Source organism: Trichosurus vulpecula, chromosome 7 (assembly GCF_011100635.1).
Source record: "Trichosurus vulpecula isolate mTriVul1 chromosome 7, mTriVul1.pri, whole genome shotgun sequence".
Lineage (NCBI taxonomy): Eukaryota > Metazoa > Chordata > Mammalia > Diprotodontia > Phalangeridae > Trichosurus > Trichosurus vulpecula.
In genome coordinates, this window is record NC_050579.1 from 249,027,427 (window position 1) to 249,044,384 (window position 16,958).

Sequence of the window (16,958 nt, forward strand, 5' to 3'; positions counted from 1 at the left end):
CCCTAATACTGAGGTCTCATGAATCATACACATCATCTTTCCATGTAGGAATGTAAACAAAACAGTTCAACTTTAGTAAGTCCCTTGTAATTTCCGTTTCTTGATTAGCTTTTCATGCTTCTCTTGATTCTTGTGTTTGAAAGTCAAATTTTCTATTCAGTTCTGGTCTTTTCACTGAGAAAGCTTGAAAGTCCCCTATTTTATTGAAAATCCATATTTTGCCTTGGAACATGATACTCAGTTTTGCTGGGTAGGTGATTCTAGGTTTTAATCCTAGCTCCATTGACCTCCGGAATATCGCATTCCATGCCCTTCGATCTCTTAATGTGGAAGCTGTCAGATCTTGGGTTATTCTGATTGGGTTTCCACAATACTCAAATTGTTTCTTTCTGGCTGCTTGCAGTATTTTCTCCTTGATCTGGGAGCTCTGGAATTTGGCGACAATATTCCTAGGAGATTTCTTTTTGGGATCTATTTGAGGAGGCGATTGATGGATTCTTTCAATTTCTATTTTGCCCTGTGGCTCTAGAATATCAGGGCAGTTCTCCTTGATAATTTCTTGAAAGATGGCATCTAGGCTCTTTTTTTGATCATGGCTTTCAGGTAGTCCAATAATTTTTAAATTATCTCTCCTGGATCTATTTTCCAGGTCAGTGGTTTTTCCAAGGAGATATTTCACATTGTCTTCCATTTTTTCATTCCTTTGGTTCTGTTTTATAATATCCTGATTTCTCATAAAGTCACTAGCTTCCACTTGCTCCAATCTAATTTTTAAAGTAGTATTTTCTTCAGTGGTCTTTTGGACCTCCTTTTCCATTTGGCTAATTCTGCCTTTCAAGGCATTCTTCTCCTCATTGGCTTTTTGGAGCTCTTTTGCCATTTGAGTTAGTCTGTTTTTTAAGGTGGTGTTTTCTTCAGTGTATTTTTCAGTATTTTTTTGGGTCTCCTTTAGCAAGTCATTGACTTGTTTTTCATGGTTTTCTCGCATCCTTCTCATTTCTCTTCCCAATTTTTCCTCTACTTCTCTAACTTGCTTTTCCAAATCCTTTTTGAGTTCTTCTATGGCCTGGGGCCAGTTCATGTTTTTCTTGGAGGCTTTTGTTGTAGGCTCTATGAGTTTGTTGACTTCTTTAGGCTGTATGTTTTGGTCTTGTTTGTCACCAAAGAAAGAATCCAAAGTCTGAGACTGAATCTGGGCTCGTTTTCGCTGCCTGGCCATATTCCCAACCAACTAACTTGACCCTTGAGTTTTTCAGTGGGGTATGACTGCTTGTAGACTAACGAGTTCTATGTTCCACGTTTGGGGGGGAGGTGCCAGCTCTGTCAGACCCGCACTACTCCTTCCCCAAGAACCCCCAGCCTGGGCTGGGCTTAGATCTTCAGCAGGCTTTTCCACTCCTGCTCTGATCCGCCACTTAATTCGTCCCACCAGGTGGGCCTGGGGCCAGAAGCAGCAGCAACTGTAGCTGCCCCACCTCCACTGCCCCCGGGGCTGGAAGCCGAACTGAGAACTCCTTCCACTCCCGCAGCTTTTCCCACTAACCTTCTCCGCAGTCTTTGGTGTTTGTGGGTCGAGGGGTCTGGTAACTGCCGCAGCTCACATATTCAGGGCGCTAGGGGCCCCATCCGCCCGACTCCAAGTTTGGTTGTTCCACGCCGCTCAGGCTGGGCTCTGCTCCACTCCGTTCCCAGCTCCCAGCTCCCAGCTCCGTGTGGAATACACCTCACCCAGAGACCATCCAGGCTGTCCTGGGCTGGAGCCCTGCTTCCCTCTGCTGTTCTGTGGGTTCTGCCATTCTAGAATTGGTTCAGAGCCATTTTTTTATAGGTTTTTGGAGGGACTCTGTACGGAGCTCACTCTAGTCCCTGCTTACCAGCTGCCATCTTGGCTCCGCCCCCCTCCTGGAGACCAAATCTTGACTTTTAAAAACATTTTCCTCTGATAAAAAGAATTACTTGTGCTGATATGGAAGTTATAGTCTGTCCTTAAAGGCTGTTTGAGCAGGACATATGTTCTGACTAGGTCTAGTAAAGCAGTATGACCTGGCTACATAACTCACCTAATTTTCTCTTTTATGCCTTTGGAGAGTGTTCAATAAAACATCACTGAATGTTTAACATTTATTATTGTATCAGAGATTCATTTTTTTTTAACTTGCACCAAATGACCAAACTTTACATGGCAATGCTTTTCTTCTGCAAGCCATCTTCTCCAGTATTACCTTGCTCCTTCATTTTCTTTGGAATGAGGTGGATCCTTAAATCATGCATACACCACAAGCAGTGTGAGATCTCTCAAATCAGGATTTCTGCAGATTACAGCCTAAAAATCCAAACAAAACCAATCTAGTGATAAGTCTTTCTGGATTTAAGCTGGTTATCAAATGTCAAACATGTAGTTTATACTTAAAACCTTAACGACATTGCAGCATCTTCAAGAGATTGTTGCTCCCTAGCTTTTATTGTGATTAGTAACATAACCATAGCATGATAGATCATTGCAGCAGGACTTTTAACGGAGGATAAACTGAAATACTTGCCCTAGGTCAGTCAATTTTCCTGTTTTCCTAATTATCTTTTTATTACTAGCATTTTCTCCTCTCCTAAAAATTTTCATTCAAAGGGTGAAGGAAAATGCTCATGTGATCTTAGAATATTTTGATAGAACTATAGTTTCAAAATCAAAGACAGTGACCATATGTCCTGGTCATACCGTACCTGGAGGATCGTGCTTGTTTTAAGAAGTTTTTTTTTTTCAAGAAGAGAGTGACTAGGGCACTGGAGACCACCATATATACAGATTGATAAAAGGACTTGTTAGGGTTTACCTGGAGAAGAGAAGGCTTCGAGGGACATTATACTTATTGTTAGGTACCTGAATCAAAGTGAGGGGAGAAACTCAACTGAAACCTCCCCACTAAAATCCTGCCAATGTCTTATACTGAAATGGGAGTTTTCCTCTGTTATTGAAGGCGGTGTGAGCAGGATGTATACTCTGAATGGGACTGCTGAACTGAAAAGGCTTCATTGGCTCATTGATGACTATATTACTATTAATGGAGGATCAGCCTCTATCTAAGTTAGAGAGCTTTATCACTGGGTTGGCCACAGGGCAAAAAATTTTAGGTAATAACAAATTTTAAAAACCATGTGCTAAGGACATTTTTTCGGTGGAGAGAGGACTTAAACAATTAAATCATAAATACTTCAGGTATTCAAGTATTCAGGTTCTATGATAAAACAAGTAAACAAAGCCAAGTAAATATTATTATAGTTATTATTATGAATGCTGATGTTACTAGTATTTATAGGTGGCATTTATTTAGTATTTGATGGTTTATATGGGCTTTTAGCACTACAAGTCTGTGACACACATACTACAAGTATTCTCATCACTTTTCAAGTGAGGAAAGGCTCAGAGTGGTTAATTGGATTATAGTCTATCTATCTATTAAGTGATAGGCCAGGAACTGGAAATAAAATCTTCAATCACCCAAAGTACCCCCAAACATTTATTTTATATGCATGAGAGGATTATTATTGATTTTTAAAAAACAGCCTATACTAGATTTCATGCCATCTCGGAGAGGGGGGAGGGGAGAGAGGGGGAAAAGTTAGAACTCAAAATCTTATAAAATGAATATGAAAGCTAAAAATAAATGAATTTAAAAATACCCAATATAGTAAAACCAACAGTAAGGTCAATCTTATATTATATCTGAGATCACTGAGAACCTGCCTTCACTCTCCCACACCTGGAACCTAAGGAGATACTGGGTAATGAATGGACAGAGAGCAGACCTGGAGTCAGACACTAGTCACAGTAAGTTACATTTGTAGGAATGCATCATAACTACCCAGGACCTAAATCAGGTATAGCTGCAGCGCCATACAGGAAAGGGGGGTGTTAACATCTCAACAGTTGTGAACGTTTGGTTTTGATTTCTGTATTTTATTTTGCTGACAGACATAATATTGCCAATGGGTTTGACTCCCATCCTCTTAATAGAGATTAAAATATATAATGTTAATGCTAATTTTATAGAACAACAAATATAATTAATGAGCCAAATAATTTCTTCTGTATCTACTAACTAGCATTTTTCACTGTTCGTGGCTTCTAGGTAGTGTATTTTTAAAGGCAACAAGAATAAAAAGCCCATTGCATTTTCAAAATCATTTTAGCTTTAGTATTGAGAAAATTTCAAGATAGTCTTTACTTAAAGTAGTACCCTTTGTTACCAAGTTCAAAGCCTGAGACTCTGAGAAGGTTTGAATTTTTCACTCACTCTCTTGCTTTGCCATCTGTAGATTATTATACACTTGAAAAAGGAAATCCAGGAATTGAAGGATGAACTGGCCATTGTCACTGGGGAACAGAGAACAGAAGAGCTCACACAAGGGGAACTCGATAAGTAAGCTGTAGACTTTTTTCTTTCTTTCTGTTAAGTGAGAAAGTTAATGTTAACGTCTTTGTTGGCCTTAATGTTATGAATTCACCTCAAAGCACTACTGTCTCTGGGGACAGTCTGAAAGTGCATTTAGGCGCCAGTTCAGAATGCCAGCTTTCCATGAAAAGTTGGACGAGGCTGGCAGTGTTTTTGCCTCCTCAGCTTTGAGGAAGTAAAGAACAGATGACCTAGAGGATGAGAATATCCTTCTGATGCCAGCTGAAGAAAGAGGACTGTATAATAGTCATGCCATTTAGAAAGAGACACACCAAACTCTTTTAAGCTGTGCAACTGAGATCTGAAAGGAATTAGAGAAATGTCCTTTGTATTAAACAGCATCTTGCTGTAGCTGGAACACTAATTTATCCCATTCCAAGGAAAGCTTTTCCTTTTAATAAATAGACCTACATGTTATAATTCAGATGCTTTAAACCATAATGAAAGCATGTATTCAAGGCTTGACACCAGGGCTCTGCCTTTCAGATTCCTTAGACTTGTAGCCTTACAGCAGACTAGTCACACTAGGGAGCTCTCTTGCTCTCACTGATCCCAAGCAATAGTAGTAGGCATTCTTGTTGTTGCTTTTGTTATAACTAAACATTTGTTGAGTGCCAATAATGTGCTAGTTGTAGATGGTAATGAGGTTCTCTTTTTCCCTCTAAGAAATAGAAATCTAATGACCCAGGATTTCTCAAAATGTGTGCTGCAATCTTATTTGGCCTTCCCTTTAACAAAGTGCAATGTTGGATAAATATGACCAAGAAAGAAGTTCCTTCTTTTTTTTAACGATTACTTGAAAGCCCCTGGAAATGACTAGAAAAGCCCCCAGCAGTCTCTAAGCAGAGCTCCCATCACTTTCAAAGTTCTAGGTCCCTTGGTGATTTCCAACTTTTTGGAGTTGCAGCAAGCAATTGTTTACTTTTTTTGTTATGGCTACTTCACCCTCTTCACCTTCCCCTGCCAAGTAAAAGTTCTGAATGCCTTATATTTAATTAATGTCGTTAACATTGCGGTATGTCAATATATGAAAAAAGATATCAAGAAACTAGAGATGAGAATCACCATCCTCTAAACCACTCATTCAGCATTTAATAAATGCTGACTGTCTGCCATGCACTGTGCCAAGCACTGAGAATATAAACTCCATGAGGGATAATACTGAGTCTTATTTAAATTTTGTATTTCATCTAGTGCCTACCACTGTGTCCTGCACACAAAATAGTCTCTTAATATATATTTGCTGAGCAAATGCTGAATGTTGCTAAATGAGCCTATGACAGTATAGAACAGGGGAAGGAATGCTGAGTGTAAAGCTTGAATCCTGATCTGTCACTTATTACCTGTGTGATCCTTGACTAGTAATATGACCCTGTGGGTTTCAATTTCCTCATCTGTAAAATGAGGGGGATTGGATTTCATGATCTCCAAGGTTCCTTCTGGTTCTACATTTGTGATCCTACAAATAAAGTGATAATCTGTTTTTGTTGGAATTCGCTTCAGAGAGCATACAGATAAGTGACTCTTACTTGTTGACTTATGGTCAACATGGTATTGCAAAACATTTTTTCGATATAGGTGCCTGCCTTTTGCCTAAAAGCAGAGAACTCAGACAAGACCTTGGAGATTTTTTTGACTAAAATCCAGCCCTGCATGGAGAGATCTCATCTAAGAGGGCTCAATTTCTAAAACAGAAACATTATTCCTCACCTTGCATTTTCTACTTTAACTGCAAGAGACTTATAGCCAGTTTTATAATAGACACTCAACCCTTTAAACATTTCTTCATCTATTTAAATTTTTTATTGTTATGTGTAAGGAACTATAATTTCTGTAAAAAAAATAGTTTGGCAATAAAAAATTTGTTTTTATCACAAATTTAAGTTCCAGCCATGAATTCCATACATAGCACTTGGCTTACGGGCAGGAATGAGTACTCTTAGTGCTAACCTGTTTTCCAGCCCTACTTAGTAAATGGTCAGAGTATGTGATGGATCCCATTTACATTTTGGGATTTCAAGGCTAATCTAAATTCTAAAAGTAAGCTTAGAGCTAAAGGACTTTCAATTGCCCAAAGCTGGGGAAGTGTGTGCTGACAGAGACTCTCGGGATATCTGGACAAGGCCAGAAGAGACCCAAAGACTTGGATCACAAGGGACATGTCACTGCTATCCTCGTGGAAATTAATAATATCAAACCCCTTTTCTATGAAACCTTTCATCAAAGCTACAAAGAAGTAGAAACATAAGCTTTACCTTTTTTTTTCTTTCTCCTGTACATACACGCTAGGAGAATTAACTAGGAAAATGCCCCCAGAAGTGAAGATTGGCAAAAAAAAATGCCCCTTGTTATGGTGGTCATTATTTTTTGAAGGGAGGAAGGCAGGGCAATTGGAGTTAAGTGACTTGCCCAAAGTCACACAGCTAGTAAGTGTGTCAAGTGTCTGAGGCCGGATTTGAACTCAGGTCCTCCTGACTCCAGGGCCAGTGCCCTACTCACTGAATGGTGGTCATTATTGTTAGTACTACTAACTGGTAATCATCATTGAAGAGTGGACTATGGGGGAGTGAGGTATAAGTAGGTCATGGTGGTGAATAAGGTCTTCCAAGAAACTGGAAATGTCCTTATATTATTTATTAAGCAAACATTAAGGATCAGTTCCCTTTGATGTTGAACTAGGCCATAAACACACAGATGCAGGTAGGAGTAGGGGTGAGAAGATGCATTTTTATAGATTGCAGGATGGATAGCAGTTACCGCTTTTGTACCACAGCAAAAACTATAAGAAATACTTGTTAATATAATATAATTTCTGTCCAGAAAGGCAGAATATAACTAGTGTTATTAACCACTCCATTCATATCCTGGGGGGATGGGAGGGAATAAAGAAGTGTGTTTAGTTGGATCCTTTTGCTGAGTACCCAAGATTAGAAAATAATTTGCTAATGAGTGCAGTATGAAATATTTTGGATCAACCCACATAGCCAAAGTACTAGTACTACCAATAACCACCACCACTACAACAATAATAATAGCAGTATGGATTCTCTCTGGAGGAAGTTTGGGAAACATGGATATTAATTGCACAGGATATGGGTGGATTGTGATTAGCAGCAATGAAAGGAGAACTCATATCTATGATCTCACAAATCCACTGAAATACTGACATGATAGTAGCTCTCACTGATAGAGGGCCTGAAGGTTTACAAAGCACTTTAACCATATTGTGATATTTAACAAAATAAAGAAATCCTCAAAGATTGAATAAGTCGATTGAGGCCATTCAAAAGCCTAACAGGAATTATTTAGGAAGAGGCACTTTCTGGCTCTAAATGAACTGGATTTGTTGTTAGGAAAGTACTGAGTTAAACAGATGTGCCTGCACTGAAGTCATTCTTGCTATTACAATCTTAACATTTTAACAAGAATCAACCAAATAATTCACTGGGTTTGACAAAATGGCTCCAATCTAAACTTTTCAATATAATATTCATAACCCTCCATATCTGGCTTACTATGTCCATCTAACTTTATCTGCTTCTTATCAGTTGAAATCTCTTCTTCAGTTGGGCTAATTCCTGACTTTTCCTTTTCCCACCACTCAGGTCTCCTCCCCACCTTCCTCATCCCCCAAGACATACACACAGCCTGGCACAGTTACCTTGCACAAAGGACAAGCTAGAAGGCCAGCTGTTTCTTTTAAGACTTTGTTCAAAGAGAAGAAAGAAACTAAAAACAAAATAACTTGATGCTGCTGCCTGAAATACTACTCACTCAAAGCATTTAGTTCATCTCCTTTTGGAACTGGAATGTTGGGTTCAGAAAAGAATAGCCAAAATGACTTGTTCACACTCCCTAAGACTCTATTACCCATTGAATGACAGCTCTCCAGTATTATTACCCTTTCAGGAGCATCTTGTTGGAATATCTCGATGTAATGCCATTAGTGCTCAGGAAACACCTCTGAGGAGGTCCACTGAAATATGGAATTTCCATCACTTAGTGCAACCAAGGAGGATGCTCAGGAAGCTTTGAGAGCCTCTGGGCAGTTTTTAGGTCAAGGAGACTGGCTTTAGATGAACAGGTATTAGTGTCAGGTATTAGGCCATAGAGTGGCCACTTGTGAGAACTGGCCTCAGACCAGGATAGGAGAAAAAGATGTCAGAGATGAGGCCAAGGCTTTTTGAGTCAGCTAGGACTAGTGGTTAGATGAACTCCTGTGGGATAGTTGAAAATGATAACTCTTTCAGGGTGAGGGAAGATGAAAGTTTTGAACATGTGATATTAGCACAACTAAGTAAAACAAATTAGTTGCTTATCGTAATAATGGGATTGGAATGTGGGTGAAATACTGAAGTCTGGAGATACAATTCAAAGAGTCATTTCCTGGGGTGATAGTTGTAAGCACTTGAGAATGAGTTCTCCAAGAACCTCTAATAGAATTACAGGCCAGTGAAATCTCTGGCTTGATTGACCACCACACCTGATTTTCTAATGAACAGCTAATTCTGACTGAATCCTGCTTCTTTACTGCCACACATCATGCACCACACCCAGCCCCATGCATCTATTTGCATACTTAAACAAAATCCTTTAAGTGGAGGATTTTTCAAAGAATTTTTTTCTTCTTGATCAGAATTTATAGTTATAGAATAAGCAGACTAAACAGAAATCTATATGAAGGTGAATTACACTTCTGGTGATTCTTCCCTTCTCTACTCACTCAATAATATATAGAATAGTAATATTTAAGAGGGCTTGTACATTAAAAATGTATAAAAGTCACAGAAGGGGGTGTGTCTAGGGATAAAATTCTCAAACTTTACAAGCATAGACTTGAAAATCTGATTTTCCTTATTCAAAGTACAGTTATTGAAATCCATGCCATGAGAGAGCTTGGGAGCATAGTTAATAAAGTTCTGGTCTTAAAGTCAGAGTGATTAAGTTCAAATTCTATCTCAGGAAGTTAATTACTATGTAATTCTGAGGCAAGTCACCTAATCTTTCTCAGTCTGTTTCTTTAGCTATAAAATAGGGATAGTATAATAGTACCTATATCACAGCGTTAATGAGAGAATATAATGTAAAGCACTTTTCAAACTTAAAAGCACCACAGAAATGTTTTTATTATTGTTGTTGTTGTAATCTCCAAACACATGATGCCTTAACTTGGTATTAGTTTGTTGCAGAAAGGAAATTGGTAGCAGAACCTTGTGGAGGGACAGCTGGCCTCAGAGCTGGGAAGACCTGGATTGAGTTCTTTCTCTGACATATACTGGCCATGTGACCCTGGGCAAGTCACTTAGCAACTCAGTGTTCTGGGAAACTTTCTAGGACTAGAAGTTGTAGAGGAGGTACTGACTTGCGTTGGTAAGATGGGGTTTTCTAAATCAGAAATTCACTGTAGAAATGAAATCATCAATCCAGTTTCCATCCCCCTATGAGGGTAGTTACCACATTGTCCATCCTAAGTGGTTGAGACTTTATCATCACTGCAGTTGGAATCAGGGGCTCTTCAGTAGCTTAGCCCCTAAGCCAATGTATTATTGTTATTATCTATGTATTATTATTATCTTTTATTCTTGGGTATTACATATGAATCCCATAGGCTTCAGTCATGTGCTAGAAATTAAAGTTAGAGTTTAACCTGCACAATACTTTAAGTGATACTTCTTTCAAATGGTAAGATACATTTGAATTTGTTGTTTTTTTCTTTTGTTGTCCAAAGTTCTATGAATTTTCAAAACCCTAAATAAGCCAAGAATATGTGTATTTTGAAGTCAATAGCAATGCATACATAACATTATACATATTTCAGGGATTCATTATTTCATTTATTCCTCTGATTGTACAGATTGCAACACTTTTACAGCCTCTATCAGCACAGACTTGAAAATATGATTTCCCTCATTCAAAATATAGTAATTGAAACCCATTCCTTGAGAGAGCTTGAGGATGTTAGTTGATACAGACTGGACTTAAAAGACAGCATGACCTAAGTTCTGAGCTTCTCTGCCTCCTCCATAATTCATCAGCCTATAGTCAGCCTGGTGATGAACTTCTCTGAAAGTGGCTAGGCTGTTTATTGGGCAGCAAACATATAGTTCACACTTGAAAACTGTAGCTTTTTTTTGCATTTTCTCCATTGGCAAGGCCTTCTAGAACCCAGGGTCATTGCCACAACTGACAAGACATCAGGGTAGGCCATTTTTTTGTTGTTTTGATTTTTTCATATTCTGAGTGACTTTTTAGGAGCCTTATTAATGCCTTTTGCTTTTATGCATCATTTCTTAAAGTACTACCTTCTGTCTGAACCATCATTCTAACAAAGAAAAGGAGCTAAGCAAAACCCAACAACAGAACCACTCTATCTGACAGCTGATGCAATATTCTGCACCTGTTGTCTTCCACCTCTACTAGGAGGAAGAAGGTGTGTTTCATCATTTGTTCTCTAAGGCTAAGGTTGGTCACTACAATTAATTGGGGTTTGACCACTGCATAATGTTTGCTGTTTATATCATTCTAGTCAGTGTCTATATTGTCTGTTTACTTCTGTATCAGTTCATACAAGTCTTCTCATGTTTATGTGAACACTTCATATTTCTCCTTTCTTTATTTTTTGATGGTCCGTGTCCTGTGATTTTCTTTTCTTTTTTATAAGCACAGACTTTTAAAAAATTGTTTTTCCCAATTACCTGTAAAGATAATTTTTGATATTTATTTAAAAAAATTGAGTTCCAAATTTTCTCCTGCCCTCCCTGAAATGTTAATCAATTTGATATAGATTATATATGTGCAATCATATAAAACATATTTCCATATTAGTCATGTTCTGAAAGAAGAAATGGACCGAAAGGAAAAAAGACATAAAAAAGTGAAAATAGTATGTTTCAATGTGCATTCAGTCTCCATCAGTTCTTTCTCTGGCTGTGGGTGGCATTTTCCATCGTGAGTTGTTTGGAATTGTCTTGGATCATTGTATTGAAGCACATACTTTTTAAAATAGTATTTTATTTTTGTAATTACATGTAAAAACAATTTTTAACATTAATTTTTATAAAATATTGAGTTCCAAATTTTCTTTCTTTCTCCCTTCCCTTCCCCCATCCCTAAGACAGTAAGCAATTTGATGTAGGTTATATATGTGCAATCATGTAAAACATTTCCTATTAGCCATGTTGTGAAAGAAGAAACAATTAGCAAAAAAATTGCAGTTTACAAAAGGAAAAAAAAACATGAAAAAATAAAGACAGTGAAAATAATAAGCTTCAATCTGCATTCAGACTCCATTCTTTCTCTGGATGTGGATAGCATTTTTGGTCCTGAGTCTTTTGGAATTGTCTCGGATTATTGTTTTGCTGAGAAGAGCTAGGTTGAAAATAGTTGATCATCACAAAATGTTCCTGTGACTGTGTATCATGTTCTCTTGGTTTTGCTCACTTCACTTTGCATCAGTTCATGTAAGTCTTTCCAAGTTTTTTTCTGAAATCTAAGCACAAACTTTTAAAAATATATTTGAAATTTTTTTTGAATTCCAAATTTTTCTTCTTCCCTTCCAACTATCCCTCACCCAGTGAGAAAGCCAGTAGTATTATATCAGTTATCCATGTGAAATCATGCCAAATATATTTCCATATTAGCCATATTACAAAAGTAAGAAAAATAAAGTAAGAAAACTGCACTTCAATTTGTCTCAGAGTTCATCAGTTCTTTCTTTGGAAGTGGCTAACATTTTTTCATTGAGTTCTTTGGTCCTGTTTTAGATCATTGTATTGATCAAAGTAGCTAAGTCTTTCATAGTTGACCATTATTACAATATTGTTGTTACTGTGGAATATGATCTCCTGGTTCTGTTCACTTTTTACCAGTTTATCTAGTCTTCTCATGTTTTTTTTTTCTGAAAGCATGCTCCTCATCATTGTAACAACAATGTTACTTGCAGCTACTATGGCTTTGTAAGGCCAATAACACCAGCACACAGGAGAGCTTCTAGCACAGGATCTTTGATCTGCTTTTCTAAGGAAAGTAACTGTAAGGGGTTTACAATGTCACTTTAATTAAACATACATATATCATTCACTTAGTCCAGGGGGAAAAGTCAGCACCCTGAGCTTCAGAGAAAACAGAAACAGAAATTACAAGCAGAAATTAGCTAAACAGAGCAAATAACACAAATCAGCAGACAGAGCTTCTGTCTGTCCATAGCAATACATACATACATAGTTACCAGAGAGAGAAGCACCAACATCTGGGTTTTCAAAGCCAGGGGCTCCTTAAAGGTTACCTAGAGACTCTACACAAACACCGTTCCAATAAGTGAGCCCCCAAGCAAAATGCTAACCTCAGAGTATATATACACTTCTTCAGGGTGAATTCACCTCCAATGAAGAAGAAATTAAAACAATAATTCAGAATTATTTTGCCCAATTATATGCCCACAAATTTGACAATGTTAGAGAAATGGATGAATATTTACAAAAATATAAACTGCCCAGATTAACAGAAGAGGAAGTAAAATACTTAACCCCATTTCAGAAAAAGAAATTGAACAAGCCATCAATGAACTCCCTAGGAAAAAATCTCCAGGGCCAGATCGATTTACATGTGAATTTTATCAAACATTCAAAGAACAACTAGTTCCAATACTTTATAGACTATTTGGGAAAATAGGTGAAGAATGAGTCCTACCAAATTCTTTTTATGACACAAATATGGTACTAATTCCTAAACCAGGAAGGGCCAACACAGAGAAAGAAAATTATAGACCAATTTCCCAAATGAATATTGATGCAAAAAATGTAAATAAAATATTAGCAAAAAGATTACAGCAACTTATCACAAGAATACTACACTATGACCAGGTAAGGTTTATTCTAGGAATGCAAGGCTGGTTCCATATTAGGAAAACTATCAGCATAATTGATCATATCAACAACAAAACTGGCAAAAACCATATGATTATCTCAATAGATGGAGAAAAAGCTTCGGATAAAATAAAATGCCCATTCCTATTAAAAACATGAGAACACATAGGAATAAGTGGAATCTTCCTTAAAATTATAAGAAGTATCTACTGATGACCATCATCAAGTAAAATATGTAATGGGGATAAGCTAGATGCATTCCTAATAAGATCGGGGTGAAACAAGGATGTCCATTATCACGGCTGTTATTCAATCTGGTATTAGAAATGTTAGCTTTAGCAATAAGAGAAGAAAAAGAAACTGAAGGAATTAGAATAGGCAAAGAAGAAACTAAGTTATCACTCTTTGCAGATGATATGATGATATACTTAAAGAGTCTTAGAGAATCAAGTAAAACACTACTTGAAATAATAAATAACTTTAACAAAGTTGCAGGGTATAAAATAAACACACATAAATTCTCAGTGTTCCTGTATAATACTAACAAAGCCCAACAGCAAGAGATAGCAAGAGAAATTCCATTTAAAGTGACTGTAAACACTATAAAATATTTGGGAGTCTACATGCCAGGACAAACCCAGGACCAATATGAACATAATTACAAAACATTTTTCACAACAATAAAATCAGATCTAAATAAATGAAAAAACTTGAGTTTCTCATGGTTAGGCTGAGCTAATATAATAAAATGACAATTCTACTTAAATTAATTTACTTATTCAGTGCTGTACCAATCAAACTACCAAAAATTATTTTAAAGAACTAGATAAATAATAACAAAATTCATCTGGAAGATCAAAAGATCCAGAACATCAAGGGAATTGATGAAAAGAAATGCCAGAGAAGGAGGCCTAGCTATACCAGATACTAATCTGTATTATAAAGCAGCAATCTTAAAAACTACTTGGTACTGGCTAAGAAATAGAGTGGTGGATTAGTGGAATAGGTTAGGTACACAAGATGCAGTACTTAATGAATATAGTGATCTACTCTACTCTTTGATAAACCCAAGGAGTCCACCTTCTGGGATAAGAACTGGGCATAGACCAACATCTTACTCCATATACCAAAATAAAGTCAAAATGGGCTCGTGATTTAGATATAAAGGCTGATACTATAAGCAGTTTGAGAGAGAAGGGAATAGTTTACCTGTCAGACTTATGGAGAAGGGAAGAATTCATGACTAAACAAGAGACAGAGAGCAAAATGAATAATTTTGATTACACTACTCTTTGATAAACCCAAAGAGTCCAGCTTCTGGTTTAAGAATTCACTATTTCACAAAAACTGTCATGACAAAATAGGAGAATTGTAGATGCTGGAGAGAATGTGGGAAAATAGGAAAGCTGTTACATTGTTAATAGAGTTGTGAACTGATCCAGCCACTCTGGAGAGCAATTTGGAACTATGCCTAAAGGGTTATTAAAATGTGCATACCCTTTGACCCGGCGATACCACTTCTAGGGCTGTATTCCAAAAAGATCACACAAGTGGGAAAAGGACCCATGTGTACAAAAATATTTATAGTGCCTCTTTTTGTGGTAGCAAAGAATTGGAAATCAAGGGGATGCCCATCAATTGGGGAATGACTAAACAAGTTGTGGTATATGAATGTAATGGAATACTATTGTACTATAAGAAATGGGGAACACACAGACTTCATAATAACCTGGAAAGACCTACATGGTCTGCTGCTGAGTGAGGGGAGCAGAACCAGGAGAACATTATACACGATTACAGATACATGGTATCTGTGATGACCAACTTTGACAGACTTGGCTGTTCTCAGCAATACAAGGTTCAAAGACAGCTCCAAAAGACTCATGATGGAAAAAGCTATCCACATCCAGAGAAAGAATTATGGAGTCTGAATGTAGATTGAGGCAAACTATTTGCTCGCTCTCTCTTTTTTCCTTCTTTTTTGGTTTTGCTTTTTCTTTCTCATGATTCATTCCATTGGTTATAATTCTTCTTTACAACTTGACTATTGTATAAATAAGTTTAATAGAAAGGTATATGTAGAACCTATATCAGATTACATGCTGTCTTGGGGGGGAGGTGGGAGAAGAGAGAGTGGAGAAAATTTGGAACTCAAAACTTGTGGAACTGAGTGTTGTAAACCAAAAATAAAAAAATAAATAAAAGAAAATTTATCAATTGGGTAATGGCTTTTTATTTTTATTAATTTGACTCAGTTCTATTCTCTATAGTTTTATATATACATATATGTATACATATATATGTATATATATATATATTTGAGAAATGAGGCCTTTATAAGAGAAACATCTGTAAAAAATTTTCGATTGATCATTGTCTATGGTACCTTTTAGCGTAATGTAATTTCCCTGATTATCTCTTTTAATTAGGTGTTTTTTGCTTTAGCTTTTTCTAAGATCATAATTGCTACCCCTGCCTTTTTAACTTCAATTGAAACATAATAAATTCTGCTCCATCTCCTTATTTTACCTCTTTGTGTCTATTTCATGTCTCTTATAAACAACATATTGTTGGATTCTGGTTTCTATCTGCTTCCATTTTTACTGGTGAGCTCCTCCTGTTAACATTCACAATTATGATTACTAACTGTGTATTTCTTTCCATCTTGTTTTCCTCTTTTTATCCTTCCCTTTCTTTTTATACTGTCCTATCCTTAAAAGTCTGTTTTGCTTCTGACCACAGCCACCCTTAACCTACCCTCCCTTTTATCATCCCTTCCTTTCCCCTCTTATTTTCTTGTTGGGTAAAGTAGACTGCTGTACCAAATTGAGTGTGTGTGTGTTTTGTGTGTGTGTGTGTGCGCATATTTGTGCATATTCTTCCCTCTTTGAACAGTTCCAATGAGAGTGAGGTTCAAGCATTGCTTGCTGTACCCTCCCCATTTTCCCTTTCATTGTTAAAGCTCCTCCTTGTATGCCTCTTTTATGTGAGATAATTTTCCCCATTCTTCTTTTCCACTTTCTCCCAAAACATCACTCTTTCTCATCCTTTCATTTTTTGAGATCATTCCAACACAATTGACTCACATCCATTCCCTCTGTCTATGTAGATTTCTTCTAACTGCCCTAATGATGATACAGTTCTTGGGAGTTGTGTGTATCAGCTTCCCATAGAATGCAAATACTTTATCTTTGTTAAGTCACTTATGATTTCTCTTTCATGTTTACATTTCTATGCTTCTCTTGAGCCTTATGTTTGAATGTCAGATTTTCTATTTAGCTCTGGTGTTTTCATCAGAAATACTTGAAAGTCCTTTCTGTTTCACTGAAGAAATATACTCAGTTTTGTTGGGCTGATTTTCCTAGTTTGTACTTCTAGCTCCTTTGCCTTCCAGAAGATCTTCCAGGTGCTCTGTTCCTTTAATGTGGGAGCTGCTAAATCTTGTGTGATCCTGACAGTGGCTCCATGGTATTTGAATTGTTTCTTTTGGACTGTTTGCAATATTTTCTCCTTGATTTGGGAACTCTGGAATTTAACTGTAATATTCCTGGTGGTTTTCATTTTGGATACCCTTTCAGGAGGTTATCTGAATTCTTTCAATTTCTGTTTTACCCTCTGGATCTAAGAGATTGGATGTTTTCCTTTA

At 37.0% G+C, this 16,958-nt stretch overlaps 1 protein-coding gene across 1 annotated transcript in view; it reads left to right on the top strand.

Annotated features, from left to right (window-relative positions):
- The window catches only part of KIF6 (kinesin family member 6), a 493,781-nt gene that overhangs the window by 160,463 nt on the left and 316,360 nt on the right, over positions 1–16,958 (top strand). Inside the window, exon 10 of the mRNA XM_036767567.1 lies at positions 4,312–4,415. Coding sequence (XP_036623462.1) covers positions 4,312–4,415 — 104 coding nt within the window. The remainder of the gene's footprint in view (positions 1–4,311; positions 4,416–16,958) is intronic.